This window comes from Varroa jacobsoni, unplaced genomic scaffold (assembly GCF_002532875.2).
Source record: "Varroa jacobsoni isolate VJ856 unplaced genomic scaffold, vjacob_1.0 scaffold_218, whole genome shotgun sequence".
NCBI classification, from domain to species: Eukaryota; Metazoa; Arthropoda; class Arachnida; order Mesostigmata; family Varroidae; genus Varroa; species Varroa jacobsoni.
Window position 1 is genome coordinate 224,776 of NW_019213120.1, and position 20,284 is coordinate 245,059.

At 40.2% G+C, this 20,284-nt stretch overlaps 1 protein-coding gene across 3 annotated transcripts; it reads right to left on the reverse strand.

The window, feature by feature from the left end:
* Positions 1–1,669: 1,669 nt before the first annotated feature.
* Nup133 (nuclear pore complex protein Nup133) lies at positions 1,670–12,232 on the reverse strand. Of its 3 annotated transcripts, none has more exons than XM_022855607.1 (21): positions 12,159–12,232; positions 11,596–11,746; positions 9,906–10,019; positions 9,299–9,656; positions 8,821–9,007; positions 8,462–8,664; positions 8,102–8,210; positions 7,627–7,830; positions 7,183–7,352; positions 6,709–6,877; positions 6,207–6,407; positions 5,788–5,916; positions 5,491–5,642; positions 4,987–5,086; positions 4,501–4,692; positions 4,144–4,274; positions 3,832–3,979; positions 3,460–3,660; positions 2,993–3,224; positions 2,608–2,734; positions 1,670–2,265 (listed from the first exon to the last, which is right to left on the reverse strand). In XM_022855607.1, exons 2-21 carry the CDS (start codon positions 11,693–11,695, stop codon positions 2,082–2,084), a joined length of 3,411 nt encoding a protein of 1,136 aa, XP_022711342.1. In that variant the 5' UTR covers positions 11,696–11,746; positions 12,159–12,232; the 3' UTR covers positions 1,670–2,081. The 3 variants fall into 3 exon arrangements, with proteins under 3 accessions (XP_022711342.1, XP_022711341.1, XP_022711343.1); XM_022855606.1 differs by having other exon boundaries at positions 9,906–10,079; XM_022855608.1 differs by lacking the exon at positions 9,906–10,019.
* Positions 12,233–20,284: the final 8,052 nt, after the last annotated feature.

Here is a 20,284-nt window from a genome sequence, read left to right on the forward strand (position 1 = left end):
GAGAAAGAACCATTTATTCTGAGACTATCACAGCCGAAGATGCATGTATCCTCTTTTAATGCAAAACTCAGTAAAATCCAGCGCCTTCGTCAGCCTGATAGATTTCAATGTATTTACGTCGTTTGTATCTGCAGCGCCTGAGCTCTGCCATGGGCAGACTCGGTTACTATTTATTAATAGTAATTGTAATTTATTAATAGAGTACTGTATCGAAAAATATACTAACGCTTTCAACGTTAGTGGGAAATTACTGTCGATTTTCTTCGAACTTGTTAAAATTACAGACAGACCGTTAAACAAAGCATACATTCAAACAGAAGTTCAAGTAATTATAGAAAATACTAGACAAACTGATGTGTTTTCTATTATAACACATCGGGTAAACGCTGATACTAATATATCAATAAATTGACCTAGCTAAGACGAGATTTAAGAAGATTTAAGTGGTTGGGGTGTGGATTTTATTTAAACTAAACCTGCTACTTACGTAAGAGACGTTAATTACAATCTTGTAAATCATTCTTAAACATACGTAGGAAGAATAGCACGTTGCTAAAAAGATCTGCTCCAGCTAATATATGTGTACTTAATATTTTGTACGATCTCCTGTAATTAGCTGTCAGATACTTTTCTGTTCATAGGTAATACTTACATTTACACGAGATACTAATGATAAGCTATTGATGTTGTTGACGCTAACGTTAAGCCATCCACCAAGTAAAACTTACATAGATATTCCGATAGAATGTTTTTTATGCTATATTCAAAAGCCCCACATACTTTCGGACACTTAGTTTTTTAAGTAGTTGACCAGTTGATGCCCTTTTACATGGCGCAACTAATATTGTGGCTGTTTGCAATCCTTGCTAGTCGCATCCGATACAGTTTAATCCAAAAATTACCAAGTCTGGGAAGTTAATCATATCTAGATAATCAAATTATTTCGGAAGGGCTGCATGCAAGGGATTATAGTCTCATCTAGTATAAATCAAATAAATGCAAGCAAACCAATGTTTTGGTCAAATATAAGTAGAGCTGCAAACTCCCTCAAGGTCCATCTCAAGTACGTCCTCGTGAGTCACTCATTTTTTAATGCTACAAGTATGTTTGTGTGTATGCATCGGTCAGTCTGTTGTATTCTTTGAAGAGCATAGGTTTAATTTTCAGGCGACGCCATCTGTTATAAGCTTGTAAGGGTTTAAAATATAATAATAATAGGTTGAATTAAGATACTCCTGTTATCATCGACGATACATTATCCAAATACTTTATATCGGAGATATCAGGGTGAGGGTCTGGATGAACTTATTTGCATATAACAATTGGTGAAATATTTTTTAACCTTCTTCGGCATTTTTTTAAATGTTTAACGCGTTTATTTTTATTGGTCTGTTCCCCTAAAATTGCCTACGTATTGTGCTTAGTGTGGCCTGACTATGCTAAGCTGTATATTTTGCTAATTAATGATATTTTTTTTATCCTTTCATCACGTTATTATTACCGCACTGACCGATTAACATATCAAGCAAAAATGATGCGAATTATTCTTTTCCAGAAATTAAAAATGTTCGTAATTAAACTTAACAAAAATTTTGTGTTCATAAAAATAGAGCTATACATAGATTTGCATGATGATGCATTTATAAAAACAAAAAGTACACACGTCAAGTAAATCACAATGTTCTCTGCTTTTTCTTTTTATTGTCGTTATCGATTAGTACGATATTTACTTTAGCTATCATTTACATAGATATAATATTAAAAAGTGGATCAAAACCACTAGCAGTCATCTCTTGTAGGGGTATCCCAGTACCTTGAAGCGTTTTTAGATACATTTTTATTCATTTTACGAACCTGTCCGCGAATATACAAGTCCCTGTATTGGTGTATTGACAGGATTATGTTTCGACTTCGATGCTAGCCATCTCCCAAGCACTCATGCTGTATTTTTGTATGTAAATTTGTGCATGGTATCCACTGACCGCAGCTGGATTCATAAATTCATCTGAGCTTTGCCGTGTATACCTCAGAGCGATTCTGCCTGTATGAAGACGCTTTTGGCTGGTAGCATTGAGATGTATTTATGTTGCCGTCATCCGCATCACGTGCTCATAGCCTGCGCAAAGGATGTACTGGAAAGAATCGTTGTCGCGAATGTCATTGAGAAGTTCACTTTGGATCAGATCATCGATCGGCGGCATAAATTCGTTGAGGTCGTAATTCTGTAAAAATGCCAATTCCACGATCTGGAAGAAGAGTAAATCACTGCAGACACAGAAAGATCATATTAATATGCTATCAAACATTGTATATATATATATATATTGTAACAGCGTATGAATAATTATTGCAATTGTCAAGTTCTTTCGTAGTGGATAAAAAAAAAAATGCTGATTTGAGTAAAGCCAAAAAATTCGTAATTGTTTCAAGTAAAACGTGGTTAATTTATAAACCTAGAAACAGGCTTAGAAGTCTTATGTACATATTAGTTGATAGCGTATCATTAACCACGTACGTGCTAAATCAATAGAAAAACTCTTTAGGATTAATTTCAGTTAGCAAACGTGACCAACAGTGCGCTAGCCATGTTTTTCAACATTAACGAACCGCATAATATCGGTGATATACGCTCCTTCAAGGCACTCCCATGTGTCTTGAAGAATGGCTCTAGCCCAAATATCTCTACGAAATTTGGGCCGTTCCTCTGCTGGCAAAAACGCTACTAAATCCAGAGCTGTAAATGGACAAATATATACGTTTAAATAGCAGTTTACTCTCATTGCATAAACGAGTTTGGAAACCGTTCATAATCTCACAGCAATATGAGTGCTAAGGGATTGTGTACAATAAAGGTTTCTTGTGTATGTACAAATAGAATCTTAGACAACGCGATAAAAAGGCGGCCATCAATCAAGTAACCGAGAAATATTTGCAATATAAGCACATGAAACTGCAGCTAGTTCGCAAGAAAAATTACAGGCCGTCATCATACCAATCTTGTAGTCTTGTTCACGTTGTGAATTTGCTTCTGTAATGATTTTGATCATTTCGGCAGGTTCGAGCACGGGGCAGTTTGCTTTTGTGTATCCGTTTTTGGCGAGAATTTGTACCGACAGACTTTCTTGAAGGGCTACGAGATCAGCCATAGCATTGATCTCATCTAGTTCTTTCTCACCATCTTGCGGGTTGGCACAGGCAAGGGCTGACAGCTTGGCTAAGCTCACCTAATGGCCAATGACATGGGTCAATAATTATATTGCTTGTGTAGTATATTAGCTCATTAAGACCGCGTAAGTGTATTTAGGTTGACTGAAGTTTTACATAAACTTTTTTTTAGTTTTTTAATTTCTGCAACTCGCTCACGACCAACTGGCTCCCTGTTTTAGTGTCATCAAACATGTAGCTGGTACGTTAATTCACAAACACGCAATCAACGCACGAGCATCTGTAATCAATTACCTGTATTTTTTTTCGCTTAAGAAGGGCTCGCTCTTTTTCAGCAAGATGCTTAAGGGATTGGCACGCTCGTCGAAAATCGCCGCTTTTTATACAGTGCATCCAATGAAGTGAGCCGTGCGCCTGAAGAAACCGACTGAGCTCCGTGTTGTAGGTACTCGGCTGTGACAGAAGTTTATCCTTTTTTCCTGTATCAACATAGTACTATACAGCGACACCAATCAAAAAGAAAAAGGAATGTTATTTGCTAGAAAACATTTGTCTTTCCCCAGTTTAAACACCCTTCATCAATTTTCATCTATAAGGTTAAACTTTTTCATAATTTATTATCCACATATCGCTGTAATAGTTTCGACCATGCTGCAATAAACTAACCTGAAATACGAATTCAGCAAAATTCTCCTTGCTGAACATTTCCATGTAATTTAAGAGTTTACTTTGTTGATTGCTCTCCTCGCAAATTCGGACAAGAAGTGGAAATTCGAGAAATTCTTCGGCAAGACTCGTTGCCGTGTCCAATTGTCTACGACACAGACCCAAACAGAAAATTGCAAGCACGAAGTAAATCATAAAATGAACATATAGTCAGCTGCTATAAGAACATTCGTATCGTTAGCCATCATTACACCACGGTTGCACCAGTAATAATTCATATTTCCAAAAAAGCGTGCGATGAAAAGCACTGACTTGCTCTTGTAGAGTAATCCGATTAATTTCTGTCTATCAGCGGACATTTTTTGACGCGCCAATTCGACAGAACCTCTGGGGGCGGACACTTCAAGTGACTTGATATGCAGAACGTAGTCCTCTAAAACACACTACACAGATAAGACATATTTATGAGTACATATGCAATAGCACATAGAAAGGACTGCCAAACTACTGGTTGTCTATAAAATGAGACTATAAATGACAATGTATTTATAATACTTGATAACGCATTTTTTAATGAATGATTTTCGAGTGTCTATCTCAATTTGTATTGATGTACTATAACTGTTGTGAAGCATCAATTAAAAAAAATGAAAGGAGCTCACTACGCACACGACTGAGCTCGACCATCTGGCTAATGATCTGTCGTTTCGTATCGGCGCTAGTGAAACTGTGCTCCAATGCGTGCTCCTCCGAAAGTTCACACTGTCGGATAACAAAACTTCGAAGTCGACGCGATGTCCAAGGCAAGTACTCGCCAGCTTCGATCAATGATGGTTCCTGTGCCAATAACTTCTCACGAAGCTGAAATAAGCAAGTCAGAATAATCAAAATCTAGTTGGTCTAGTTGGGAGTTCAACCTTGTTTAGATAAAACAGTCTTAGCAAAACAAAAATCTATGCAATTCAATTATAATAACAAGTAGTTATTGTTGAAAGAATACTAAACGCGACGCACTACTCATACGCTTGCATTGGGTCCTTTCTATTTATATCGGTTCCGTTAACAAAATTCCTTGTTGAAAACCGTTCGATATGCTTCGCCGTGCTGTACACAACGATGTTCTCGTGACTTTAATAATAGTATCACTTATCTTACCGGTTTTATGCCTCTTAAAGCTCCGACGAAAAGTGCATTTGCATTAATGAGGTGTTCAATGAGACTAGCATCTTCTTCTTCGATGAACTCTTCCAAATAACTGAAATATTAATTATTAACTAATTTTGGTTATTGGAATATGAATGGTTTCGTAAATTTGAGGTGCTACTCGTTTAGTTATCAGTAGCCATTGTGAATCTGAGATGGCAAGCTAATATTACTTAACAATAACGATTTTTTCTTTATAAGCAATAATCATGCTAGTCATATAGGTCCCTGCCGATAGACATGTGTGAATCAAGCCGTTTCAAATATAGGTGATAAACCATCGTATTTAGCATTCCGTGACTCAATAAAAAAAAAATTTGAAGAAATTTTGTGAAAAAATCTCTCATGTGATTACTCATATATTCAGTTATCAAAGTGCTACTGTTCTTTCAAATAAAAAAATAGTATTCGATAGTTCCACTGTAGCCAGATTAATTGTCTAACACGAGTACTAACCTCTGGACTTCGGGCAGGAGTTCATCGATTCGTGCTACTCTGACAAAACAAAGGTCACGTGACGAAAGACTTTTGGAAGGAGCCTGCTCGTTTCGCATAGCTGTTACACGCTTCGCCGCCACATCCAAAATACGTTGAGCCGAACGTACCCGCTAAAGAAAAGTTCAACAAATATACTGCAGTGGAAGAAAGTTCAACATTTCGATCCGTGTTGCTAATTATTGGTGCAACAAATTGTACAAAGCATATAGTCGTTTTACCATGCGAGAAACCTTAGAATGGAGAGAATATCCGTACCTCATATGCAGCATTAAGTCCCTCAGCCATAGCGAGCATTTCGCGATGTTCGTGAAGTGCCAAACGTGTGGGCAGCTCCATTCCGTCAACTGTCACCGTTCCAGATAGTTTCTTCCACACCTTATTCACCTAAAAATACAGAACAGTCCTTTTAAAACCATCAGTGATAAACACCAAATAATAAACGTAGGTATATTAAATCTCAGTAGTCGTTTTTTCTTTCACATGGCAAATCACGGCTTTTAAGATATTAATCTTCCGGTCTCGGAAGCCACAGTAAAAGCTTTTTGCATAAGACGATGCACTCAGAACTTTATGTTCACGCCTATTTCTTATGTTACCTCTATCTGTCAGCTAATTTAAGCTAATGAAAGATTAAAACAAGTCTAATAAATATTCAAGACATCTACTTTGTATACCTTGAGGAACTGAATCAGGATATCAAAAGCGTGCTCCTTGTCGGCAATTTGATTTTCAATTAGAGCCGACTTTCCCTTGCCACCCCTACGACCCCACCGAGGATCTCCTGCGGGGGGATCATCAAGTAGAGCGCGCGATAAATCGAAGAGAACTTCGTCCATGCCTTCCGCCGCATTACCTTCTGCAAGGGTCGGGAAAACCTGCAATATTTTTACACAAAATAACGTGCAAACAAGCAGGACTAAATTTGTGGAGAAGTATACGCAATAACACCAAATTGTTCTCCTTCGTCCTTAAAAAGTAATAGTTTTTGGACCATTATAAAGTACTATTTTATAACTGGATAGTTTTCGCATGCGAACGTCATTTGAAAAAGTTAAACAACTAGACTAATGACTATGCCCTATGACTTAACAATTTATTATACAAAGTAAGTGATTGAGTATAAATGTACACGTAGTGATACTAAACGAATTTACGAACAGTGGCATATCATGTTACCTTTTCGAGCAGCGTCTGGCTTTGAGTAAGTTCTCCTCGACTGTGGTGTACGAGCGCTCTTCTGAGCAAGCCTTCCGCGCTGTCTGGATCGCAATTAAGCTCTGCGGGATCGAGAAACCACTCGGCAATACGATCAGTGTCATCAGGTGGCAGAGTTTTCAGCGCCTGTCTGTGATAGAGACCGCACCAATAATGCATACATATCAAAGTCGTATTCACACAAGGTGAGCGGAGACGTGACAACCAACGTTTTGCGATAGAAACATCAAAATGGCTTTCTCGAGAAATTCATAATTACTGTAGCAGGATCTTTATTTGTATATGTGTAAGACAAATCAAGTAGCAAAGAAGAATGTTTTTTCTACCTCTCAGCAGATATCGGAAAACACTCGGGCAATTCACCATCATTGACTTTAGGTGCCCTCAAGTACGCAGCTATGCAAACTGAGTACAGAATCACTTTATTTAACGTACCTGCCCGTTGTTTTTAGCAATGCAAGATGATTATTGAGCGTAAGAATCAGAGGCTGTCCATCTCGGGCGCCGCAGCCAAGTATCGCGTCGTTTGCCGGTAACCTAATCGTGTCCTGGTCACCCTCACCAAGGTCTATACACATAACCTTTGTGCGGGTATAAACAAATACCTAAACGAAGAAAAAACTTTGAATGAATAATGTTTGCTCTGTAAATTGCCAGCGAAAAAGTCTATGCAGTTCATTAGGCAACATCATTATAATGCTCGATACCAAACTCGAATGGTGTGACTGAGACTTCATACCAGACACAAATCAGGTAATACCCAGGACAAACTTAACAGTATCTCTAAAACAAACATTTGGCTATAGCTAATAAATAATAAGTTTCAGAGAGAGTGCAGATTACTTATCCGCTTTAGCGTACATGAGGGGGCAAACTTACTTCTCGTGCATGTGGCAAAAGACATCTAGCAGCTAACAAGTGGTCAAGATTTGCGTCTGTCAAGACAGCTGTCTCAACGAGAGGCGTGAAGGTACGCAAATCCTGAGGGCAATCGGCATCGACTAAGGCCAATGCGTAATGAAGTGTTGAAGGCATGTGCGCCCCTACACCGGCCATCAGAAGCAGAACTTCCTCTTTGCATATCTGCCGAGTAATCGAAATGCAACATTAGAAAGGTGATAGTGGCGTAACATGCGCAGGTAGGCATTATATAGGCCTCAAACGGGCCTACATTGCATCCGACATATAATTAGATCAATTCACTTATTTTCAGCCGAAAGGAACAGTTATAGTAGTAGACGTTGAAGGATACAAGCATATTCAGTGATGACTAAAATGGATTCTAAATAGTTCATTGTGTATTATTTTACACATAGCTTATTTTTTTCAATTTTAGCGGAGGTGATAATCTTACCTGTGCGTCGATGCACCAACACTGTATGTCCTCTTCCGACAACGGCTCGTTGTTCCATATCTTCGTTCGAAATGCTTCCTTTACCAAGCTATTGAGATCAAAATCAAATCTGAAATCGCCGAGCCAACATATGGTCACTGTTATGAGCGCACAGATAAACAGGGTACGATCAAATCGAAGGGTAACCAGCATTCTCAAAAAACAAAAGCTGGGTAAACTCAATTCCATATGCGCTGGTTGAAAAAGCCATCGAGCCTCATGGAGTCATCAAGTAACGTTTTCTAGTGAGTCAGGAATTTGCGTTCTACCGGTATTGAAAATTAACTTCAAATCGGTTTACTTCCTCAAAAATAAACTGACCTGGGAGCTTCAGCTCCGTCTTCCCACCGACCCCAGCATTGAATAGCGTTCTCAAAGAGGATCAACACTTCGTCCACCGTAGGTCGTACCAGAAGCCGTCGTGCCAACCGGTGATTTGTATCTCCTGCAATTGGCATCGCCCCGAATAGAAGTGACGACATCCGTTTTCCTAATTCCGACAAGACGCCTTGATGAATCTTAACCTGTTCGCGAAATCACCCATTTAATCGAAAAAAGAATCTAAACGGTTAAGATTTTAGGAAATTAAGATCAGTGAAAACATAATTAGGAAAAAGACCGCCATCTCATTTATTCTGGGCCACGGCTGTGCGTCACTCTTGCAACTAAATAAAGTTTACCTTTCGTGTATCGAGGGTGGCATTCGCTTGTCGGCCGCCAAGAACGGCAACTTTGATTAGACTTCCTGTTGTTGTAGCAACAACGAAATTGTATTCACCAAGGTGAACCAGTTGGAAACACTCTTCACCACCCATATCGACGGATGTCTCTGTAAAGACAGCTTCATGTGAGATATTTGGCCAGTATCTGAAATGAATAATGACATTGTTAGACTTTTACATTCGAATATTCATCGAAATGTTAGATACATATAAACTAAATTTAAAGTAATAATATCATTTGCTATTCCCAAGCTAGATGATGGAGAAGCTGATTAAAGGAGACACAGTCTCTGATGCGACTCCGGCTTGACCAGTCGGTAGCGGACACCTCCCCATTAATCAGCCTGCAACATTCCTAATTTATAAAGATTTTGGCTATTATGAAGGGAAGAAAATACTACCAAGAAATGGTGATATCAAAATATCACGCATTTACCTGACGACGCCCATGGGGCTGACAACGATACAGTTGGGCGCTGGTGAAGTCTCTCCGACGTAACACAAATTGGCCTGATGGAGCAGGAACGAATTGGGCAGCTCGAGCGAAAAGCACGTCTTTGACGAACGTTGCTGACTATGTTGAAAGACCAAGAGACGTGAACGTACTACCAGCCATCCCCACAATTGCGTTAGCACAACCGGCCATCCAGTGCTCGGCGTTGTCTGTAGCGATAGAAGCGACTCGACAACGTGAACCGGTAGAGAACTGCCGGAGGTCTCCAGAATGTGTAAAGGTGTTTCGCCGAGTAACGATGTCTGAAGAGCCGATGCATTTAACGAATTGCCGCCTACCACTAAAGGACCAATCATTGAATAGGAATACATGTTCATATCTGGTAAACTAGAGCATCAAAATCAAGGTCCAACGCTTAGTCTTGTTACGTTTTTCAGAATTTCCCAGCCCTTTGCTTAGCCGATTTGCATGGTATAACATGCAGAACGTGTTATAAGCTGACAATATTGTTTTGTTAGTACTATTCGCACTTGAACAGGCACTAGTAGACAGCACAACAGAAACAGCATTTGCGATTGATTATTATTACCTATAGATGCCTTGGCCCGCTGGGGCGTCCTCGGCTGTACAGCGCTGTATCGAGTTCTCTTGGAATCCCGAAGGCCGTCACCTTTGCGGCTCTCTTGTTCTTGTAGCAGGTGTGCTGCAAACGGTGGCAACATGTCTTTGTTCCATACACCGGACAATATCATTTCGGAGCAGACTCATGCCCACAATTGTACAACGGAGGAAGAAACAAAAGAAGGCTTATAGGTGAAGCATAGATGGCTTAAAAGGTAGCCCTCCAGCTAGGAAAAGGTGAGGTTAGTTTTGGAAAATAAAACGTTGCCAAATATTTCAATGCAAAGAAAGGTCTTCAAACGATAATTCTTAGAGTGCGTTAACTATTTTGGAGTGAATATGACTTACATCACAATGCAACATCGAAAGACAATTTGGAAAATAGGAATAGACGCAGGAGTCACACGACATAGAATGCATGAAAACACGCGAAACACTGTCACCCGAATAACATATTAGAAGATGTTAATCTTCATTATTTTTTGTCAGTTTATGCTTGCAAAGATCATGCATTTTTTGACAGTTTTTTTTTTGCTCCGTTTTGGCTAATGCCGGTGAAGTTATACCTCTTAGAATACTTGGAAAACGTGCAGGCCGCGATCGTCAAACTAGTCAAACCTTTTTCTAGTATGTCGTGAAAGGCATAATTTTTGCAGATACGTGTGAAAAGATTAATATCAACAAAAAGCCATAGCTTTATCTGTTTCTGAGCGTTGCGATCGAATTACAGAAGAATGTAATTAGTAAAAACGGATAGCTTCTAAATGACTAGGTAGTCTGTTCTGAGATGTGGCCAATCTAAAATAGTAGACGTGTTTACTAATAATTATTATCAGTAGCGTGTCTTTGTTAAATATAACAACCAGCACGCTTATTTCCGCCTCAGCCTCAAAGTCACGAGTTTTCTTTTTTTCCAAAGTTGGCATTTTTTTGTTCTTTCCTTCTATATGTTATAATTCTTTGGCCATAATATACCAGCGTATAGTGAAGTCTGGATCGAGGGGGACTGTTTTAACACTTATAAGTGTTAGATATATATATATCTAATTTGGATCAAGCCGCAGGACAAAGATACTATATAACACGTTTTTCTTCTATTTTGGATGAATTAGAAACAAATAAGGAGATCATGTGAAGTCATCCGAGAGATGAAAACAAGACAAAATCACTTGAGAAAAATTTCGCTCGCTTTACGACCAAACTGTAAAATCAAGAACAAACTGGCTAACTAATTTCTGTCAATTAAACATCCGCAAAGTTACTTTTCACTGAAACTGCTCTCTCAATTGTGTAAAAAAAATAAGTGAGGATAATTCTTGAATACGTTAAATTCAAGCAAATGTCACACTTCTTCTGGGAAGAATGAAAAAGAAAGAACGTTTTCGATATTCTATTTTTTAGTTCCTTTCTCGAGAGTCACGTCATCCAAAAGGCAATACATCTATAGACAGAAATGTCAAACTAAAACGTATGCAAAACATACATATAAAACGCATTTTCCTTGACGAGTACTGCTCCAAATTTCTTTATGTAATCGACAAAAATTCAACGGAGCAACGCATTGATGTTTAGCTTCACCTTTGGAAACGTTTCAATGATACAGTATTGGACCATCAAACTAGTTAGGAAAACCTGATATTGGAAAGCTGTGTACTTACCACCAGGAGTCAATTGCGATGTGTTGAGACCAGCGCCAGGGGACTTCAGAAGCGTATAGCGACGTTTTCGTCCACTTGGCGTTCTCGGGGAGCCAAACATTTTTGGAGATCAGGTCACAAGCAGCAAATAGATACGGGAGCGGCTTCGCAACTGTATGTTGAGCATGTATGTTAATTATATTCCATAAGGATCAAATGTGACTCTTATGAAGCGACAGAGTGGCGGTTTCCAACAATAAAGAAGGGGAATGTTTACCGTCTAAAAATCTGGTAATATTTTTCAATCATACACACTCTAATACGTTATCTTTACGCTTGATTTATAAAATGGAAAATTATAAAGACGAAAAACTTAAACCAAATAATACGATTATGGATAAATTTAGAAGATACAACACGAACAACAATGAAACTCCAATAACACTATTTCTTCATAAACACTGTATCAGTAAAGGGAAGCTAAAAAAACGAGCAGGCATTTTACTACAAAAAGTCGTCGTTTCTAGGTACTAACAGAAAGTATGATGATGACATAACAAATATCGACCAAAATCATTACATACTCGTAAAGAACAATCGTTATCAACTATTTTCGAAACGTTTCAGAGCTTCCCGGAGCACACCGGCGCGCATATGCAGACGACGCTGATTCTTATTTATTGACTAACTCTTGCACGGATGAACTTTCGCCTACCAGAGTTCAAAAAATGCGCGCGCAAATTTTTCTGTCCTTCCCGACCGAATTAGATCTTATATGTGACCCGAAGCTTAATATTTTAATGAAAGCTGCCAAAACGAACGTATTAGCAAGCAGATTCTATCGATTATCTTGCTAACACGGATAGTTGCCTTGTGGCGTAATTACGGAGCATACCGAAGCGGGTCTTCATTACAAAAACTTCCCTTGCCCAAAAGACTTGTTTAGGTAAACCTTGATTATGAATAGTTGTATAATACTGTGAGCCAAAAACATATTACATGTTTGTGTGTTTCAGTGACGTAGACAGCCTAAACATGATCGACGGATTGTTCATAAAGATGTACTGAATTTGACAACGTAAATATGTACACAGGAGCACGCGCCATATGCGAAAATACCACTATGCATTGGAAAAATGTGGGTTGCAGCGCACAAAAAGCTGAGGTGTAATCTTTGCAGGTAAAAGACGCTTCCGTTTCCTACACAGAACTCACGTTTTTTGGAACGACTAGGGAAAGACCATAAAATAAGCAGTTACGTGCGTTTAGGTCCGCAAGGGCATTTGATTTTCAAACCTGTTAGGAGTCCACGGCGTCCTACCGTCTCGTATTTCAATGAGCAGACGCTGAAACCTGCTGGGCTAATAAGGCCTGCCAAAAAATTGGTCCGAGAGATGAGAACAAGACAAAATCACTTCAGAAAAATTCCGCTCGCTTCACGATGAAACTGTAAAATCAGGAACAAACTGGCTAACATCTCTCGATATCATCGTCTGACATCTTAATTAGCACGCACGTCGAACGCGGCTTTCTGGGTAGATCAAGTTTTTCAGGAGTGGGGCTCCGTTTGACGTTGGAGTTCAGAGAAAGTTAAATCGGATAAATATAGGAGTATGGCTCTACCTGAGACATCGCCCTTCGCAAACACCCTGGTCACATGACAGGAGGGAGCGGGTGAATTAGCGATGTGTTCTCGAGCGGTGCGCCGACAATTGTCAATAATATTCAATTTGTAAATTAATTAAATATAAATTAGGTAGCATAAATAGTAACCATTTATGGAGGTAATAACATCAGTCTGTGGTATAATGGAATTTCGACGACTGGCTGGGCCATGTTATAATAAGACTTAATCGTACATTAGCATGATTTAACCAAGCCCTCGTTGTATGGAATAAGCGCCATAATTCTCGAAAGCTACCCTAGCTTAAAAGATAACGCCTTTCACTCTCCACAGGACACGCATAGCCTCCTTTTCCTTACTCGTAACCAAAGTCAACGTCTCGATCAGCATAACTAGGAACCACTGCAGTTATCCGTCGATTTGGAAGGTCGTCGAACAGGTTTTTCACTCGTTACGCATCGTGAAGTTACGCATCGAAGTGAACCACTAGGTAAATTCTTTGAACAAAAAACCTAAACAATTAAACAAACTGACCAGTATTAGTATCTGACGTATTCTATCCGAATGTGTCCGTTTACATTGTGGGCAATACAACCCACTCTCGCTTTTCTGCATTAGTGGTTGCGCTTTAGACAGCAAAAACCCATCCGCCCCCCAACGTATTCACTCGGTTATCTCTTTTTAGATTCAGACTTTTATCACCTGTAGTAGGCGTAAAGCTAGCTATACGATATTTAAGCATGTTTGGCTGACATATACAGTAATTATTCTTTTAGCCACCGATGTCTAGGTTAAAATGTCTTTCAAGTATGGCAGGTAGGTTATCAGGTTGATTTGCTCAAATACGTTTTTGTACGAACCTGCTCACAGTATGCGCATCACCTAGGTCTAGTTATTAAGCTGTTTATTTCGTTAATAGACTGAAAGAAAATATTCAAGCTTTTCAACCCCAAATTTATTATTTTTAACTATTTGAAAGTTATTGAAATGGGTCTCGGCGACTTGAATGACAGCTGTTGTAATAATAAACTGTTTTGATTCAGAGAATAGACTGTTTATTACAGAAGTAGTTTACTGGTGAAAACATGGAAAGGTCGGCGTAAATGTGTGAACGTTGGCGTATTATATCAATTCACCAAGCCTGAATAAGTTATTTCATTTTTCGAGAAAAACTGAAAGGGCAAGGTAATCGATCACGTAAGTTAACGCATTACTATTAAGGGTGTAACGTATTTTCCGTGGCTGGTTAAACTGGAACTCTAGCCCGGCACGGGAAATGTATATATATATATATATATATCACCAGTTCTGAATAATCAAACAATCTATTAGAAAATTGATTGAATGGTGTTGTCTATTTTACTACTGTATAGCTGGCCATAGCAATGCAATACAAAGTGCGCCTCAACGCTTCTTCCGAACTTTGGATTCTCCTTAAACATCCTGCACCAAAATCATTTGTACAGGATTGTTCTAAACAACCAATATAAATCTGGGAACAGGTGGATCCAGTCGGCTGTAAAATAGAAACATTTGCGCTGAGCTAATTATCATCCCTCCCCGGTACACTGTGCACACTGGTAAAATTCAGCCGTCAACCCCTATAAAATTCATATACATAACCAGATCAAACATTGCATGGAAGATAGCAAAGAAAAGGAGTAGAACATTTCGCATGCTTAAAGCTTCCATCTGCAGGAGTAATTCGCCTTAAACAGTTACCTGATTTGTTAAACAGTCAGCTACAGGCGTTAGGTCTACAGACTGAAACTAAAACATATCTACCAAAAAGAATGAATGTAGGCAGGTTTCCCTGAGTTAAGATTTTCGCCAAAAAAAAAAACTGTAAATTCCACTTGATACGTTTCTTAATTCAGATTGAGAAAGAGATATATAAGGTAGAAGTACATGACTCGCCCTGGTGACGCCTGATCAATCGGATGTGAGCTTACAAAAGTTCGATCTGTGCGTATAGTACTCCCCGTGCAAACAACCCTTCCGTCTGTGGCAGCATTCATGTAATCCAATTATATTGATGCTATAGGTCACTGCTAAAGATTTTTAGCTTAAATGATTTTTAGCTTAAATGAAAAAGATCAATCATACGCAGGGTTGCCCGAAAAAGAGTTGAAATCTCTATTCGGGGGCAAGCGGTATACGCAAACCTGTTTGAACGTCACAGGTGGTTTTTAGAAAAGTGTTTACTTGTTCAGTACGTTTTAATATAGTAAAACCGTTAGAACTCTAATCAATATTAGTGATAATATGGTTGATTACTCTAAACTGACAGGGACCGTTGTGTAGCCAAAGTTGCCTGCCTTAACATTTACCAACCACTCGCCATTTTCCCATTACCCATACATTTGGAGTTGTAAATGTCACGCAATTATTCCAGTGTCATCCATTCACCTTCGCCGCATATTTTTCTTGTGTTTAGCAAAGAATAAAGACAGAGCTTTTAGCTATTAAGCCAAGATATCAATATTTATTTAATAATATATTTATTTAAAACTTATCTGCACTGTGTGAGAAACTTACTCATTTTAAAGGTACTGATGAAACGTTCCAGCTCTTGCCAGAAAAGTAAAACCTGTACACGCATAACGATGCTATAATATTATAACGCCCTCATGTACATTCTTCTGCCTTTATCCGTTCACAATTTCCGTTATTTAGAAACTACACTCCTTACATGTACTGCCTAATATCTCGTTCATATTTATTAGTACCATTATCTATAGTGTATGATGCCATCGGTCAAACTGGCTCTTCCCGCGCCACGGGGGCCGACCTCCACTATTAATCGTACCGTAGCCGTTTATCGCAGACTACTATCCCCTGCGAACAGGTACACCGTTCCAGCTTAGCCAGCTTATAACTAGCATAAATCCATTGTGCCGTACAGTACAATATATCTCTTCAGAGATAACATACGAGCCGACAGCAGCCTCTAAACATTACCAACTGCCTGCGTATGATCATCAGCTTCACTGTAGGCTGTATGCTTTGTGGTGACTGGCGCAAGCCATCATTACCTTGCCATTATCTTGTCACCTCCACCTCAACCCACGCCCATCGTTGATTAAAGAAAAGAGAGCTTGCGAACCTCGTACTTCTATATGCGCATACATTTTTGTGCGTCTATACCTATATGAGGGGGCGCAACAGAATGTGTGCCTTACCTCTGTGCATGCCGATGATCCGCGAGATACGCCTACGTTCTTATTTAACTCTCTGTCTTCTCTGTTGGAATGAAGCAAAGAGGCGTTCATTCGTCGTACTCTACTAGTGACTGTACGCGGCTATACAGTATAGTGAGAGATTCGCTAGTTCCCGACTCTCTTATTTGGGGTTGCACGCCCCTAAGTTACGAGTGGAGGATTCTACGCTAGATGCATCTCATATCAGCCTGTATTGGCAGGCATCGCGTCAGCCGTTGGGTGCCATTGGCAACCGTCATCATGGGACAGACAAGGCGAGAGAGCTGGAGGTGTGCACCACCGCTTCGGGGGGCAGGAATAGAAACAGAAGTGATTAGGCCGTTCTATTTACCTGCGCTAATTGCCATACCAGCAACTTCGAAACATCTAAGTTCTTACATGTAATAGCCAAGTGCTTACCCGACTGTTCGGCAGCTTCGTCGATGTCGTCGCTTTTCTTCCGTCGCATCAGCGGGCACCCTTTCCTACTTCCCTCTATATCTCTTTCAGCCCCGTTCACGCGTCGGCGAAAGTCTGGATGTAGTGAAATGAACGAGCGCAATACATATGAGTTATGAGGGACCAATTGGCTGGGTGCACACGGCCGACAATGGAAGTTAGAAACACAATCAAATAGCAAGCAAACTGGACCCTCTAGCAGACGACAGTCGACACCGGCTCCAACCAAGAAGAAGCTAGATGGGGAATTGAGCGCAGAAGGTTCTATGTAGGTGCTTTTCTATAATAGTTCCATGTATTTCGCTTGTGGTGATACGGTCACCACAGCCAGTTTACGGTTAACAGCGATGGTCCTTAGCTGCACGAGAGTTGAACCGAACGAACCTCCGTTCCCCAGCCGTTGGCTGCGATTCGCTCGTCAGACGCGCCATAGGCACTTAGCTGCTATGCTCGTCACCCAACGCCACAAGCCTTAGGACCAGCCCACTTGAATCTCCCATGGAGAAGGCGAGCAAGCTGGTATGAAGATCGAATAGGGCGGAGTCTCCGGGATATATGGGCGGGGCCTGGCCCGTGTTTTGGAAGAGGTACAGCACTAAAACGATCTTGTCTGGCAAAAAGGTGCAGATGATCAGTAGCTTTGTTGACGCTCGCTTCACATACTCATACAGCACGTATAACACCAGCGCGCCATTATATGATGCAATGTAGATTCTTACTGAAGTCTTTATATATAAGAACTCCGGACGATGAAGCTTTAAATGGAGTCGTCGCATGCCGGATCGTATGACAGTAAGATCAGCTCACTCTAAAACGTGTTCAGGTGCGTGATGGTGCTTGGTCGTAGTCTGGCTGGTTGTAACTGTCGGGCGGTAATTCGTTCATTTCCCGTAGAAGGTCACATTAGAGAACTGTCGTAATATTTTTGTCTCGCGCGTAACTCATTTGTCGTTTTCATTTTCCTATAGCCAATTTTTGTTTGGATAGGCGACAACGGTCGCCGGTCAGCGTGTAGCGACAGTACCTGATAGAGTTTTAAGCGACTTAACAACGCTATGGGAATTTAAAACAAAGGAAATAAGCCAGGGAAACCGCTATGTTTTAGGCAAGAGTAAGGAAATATTATGTATAAGCATCATATTGTCACCTAGAATCATAACCTCGCTTATATATAAGCTAGTTATATTTTCGAGCTATCAGTTCATTCCTTGACTCTAGCAAACGCAGCCTTATTCAGACAGCTGTTATATAGCCGAAACCTTATCTGGTAGTACATTCACTGTATCTATGCAGGACGCATTTATATACTGGCTTCACTAATTCTGTGATATTTTTCTAATAATAACACCATTTCTAAGCTAAACTTAACCAGATCTCTTTAGGTCTGCTTTTTCTACGTCATTATGTTAATAGCAACAACAACTGTTGATCGTCCTGCCGCTGCCGTTAGATGCAACAGGCAGCGCTTCGAGGTTTTAACAACTTACTTGCAATGGTTTTCGTCCTACCACTATCGGGCGTATTTAGTCTTCACAGATATGTTCGTGGCCTTGGTGATGTCTCGTGCTGCTGAGGCGTCCTACAGCGATGTACATGGACCGACAGCTGAGCAGATGTTAGTCCTAATCCCGTCCTTTGCGCGCAGATGACACTGCCAATGAATAACGGACGATGTCGTTGCTATTGTCGATGATGATGATGATGATGATGATGATGACGATAATAATGGGGATAGCGACGACGCTTTGCAACGACTACCAATTACAAGGGTGTTATATATAAATTAAGCGAGAAGTAAAGGAGAGGGCGATTCTAGGGATATGGCATATAGTTTAGGGGCGCAGCGTCGTGTGCTACCGCTTTACCGTCGTGTTTGTATAAACACATCTAGAGTGTATGCATGCCTGTCTGTGCATGCATAGATAGACATGTATGCATAGAGAAAACTCGTGGGAGCAGGAGGGTCTGCAGGAGGCAGCGACATAGACGCAATACATGTACTATAGTGTTCATTGTAACTACTGTTAAAGATTGTCCGGCTCGGCTTCTACGCATGGAACCAGCCCAGTTTCAGTGAATCGGGCGTAGAAGCAGGAACATACAAGTTAGGACATGGGTTGTGCCTTATAATCGGAGATTTCAAACACATCTGTTGAAGTCGAGATTGGCGCAGGATTATCGACTGACAATAAGCTCACGTGCTCGTCATGCAGTGAATGGCTTTGTCTTGACACTGCCCTGCGTGCTGGTATAATTAATTCGGTGTGCTGAGATAGTAGAGTTCGTAAATGACGGGTATCCATATGTACATAGATAGAGACGGTCCTTCACTTGTATGTGAAGCTTTTTACCGTATTATCCCTGGACAATTTTCAAAGATTTTAAAAATAGATATCATATAGATACAAGAATAGATTTAGCCTATCAGGCACGATGCGGTACGCTGTGTCATTCCGCTTATCCCGTACAGCTACCGATTGCTGGCCGCTATATGACGGCAATGAACATCCCGTCGGGAATCGTAGGTCGTCATGCGCGTGTATATGTTCATGTGCTTTTCATGTTATGTAGAATACGGATTAGTTGTAGAGAACTTGGCATTCAAAAAGAGCAGCGGGAGAGCGTAAGAAGGACTTCGATCCACCTGAATGTCCTGAGTTCTATGTCCACTCTCGCCGTTAGACGTTCCATCCGACTGATCTACCCAGACGGATGGATGGTCCGACTAACTAAGCAGATATTCTATATATATATCATTTGTCGAATTATGACCAATATCAATCAATGTGCAAAACAATTAATAAAAAGGGTTAACGTACACGTATTGCGTATAGCAGTTCGCATATACGTATAGGTGAACATATCCTTGTCGAGAAAGTATTAACCGTCTTTTTTTCTAGCTAAATGGCCTCAGAGTCACGTGTTTCAGGCAGTGTGGCCCGGGTTGATAGTGATATGATTCGAAGGCTGAGACTAAGCAGTAGTAGACGTACTAACGTTGATGAACTGGCTTAATTCAGATTCAAGATCGAGCGCCTTGCTTATAATTTCATCACGATGAAAAGACAAATTCTGCTCTTTATGGCCAAGATGCGTTATCGGAGCAAACGGCTTTTTCGAAACGGAAATTTCGATGCGAGGAACTCTACAAAAAGAGTTCAGCACTACAAAAAGTGCTGATTCAATTACGAAAAGAATCCATTATTCAAGAAAGAACTAAGCAAGTAAGCGTCCAGCATTAAACATTCGAAGGAAAGTTGGTTACAAGAAGACCCTCGACGCTGGGATGCAATGAGAATGAATGCAAAAAATGAATTTGGCCATTGCTGAAACTTTCGAGAAAAGTGACGAGATCGAATCGTCCTTAAAGTGGCCTACCACAACTAATCGCTTGAACGTTGCCTTTGAAACGGCCACTGCTTTTTTG

What these genes read in the sequence shown, in the direction of transcription:
- Nup133 (XM_022855606.1), bottom strand. Translation starts at nt 11,695, where the DNA reads ATGTTTGGCTCCCCGAGAACGCCAAGTGGACGAAAACGTCGCTATACG. An exon ending in GACTTAATGCTGCATATGAG is followed by an intron (nt 5,643 to 5,787) that starts GTACGGATATTC and finishes ACTTTTCTTTAG; the next exon opens with CGGGTACGTTCGGCTCAACG. An exon ending in CTCCTGCCCGAAGTCCAGAG is followed by an intron (nt 5,087 to 5,490) that starts GTTAGTACTCGT and finishes TTAATATTTCAG; the next exon opens with TTATTTGGAAGAGTTCATCG.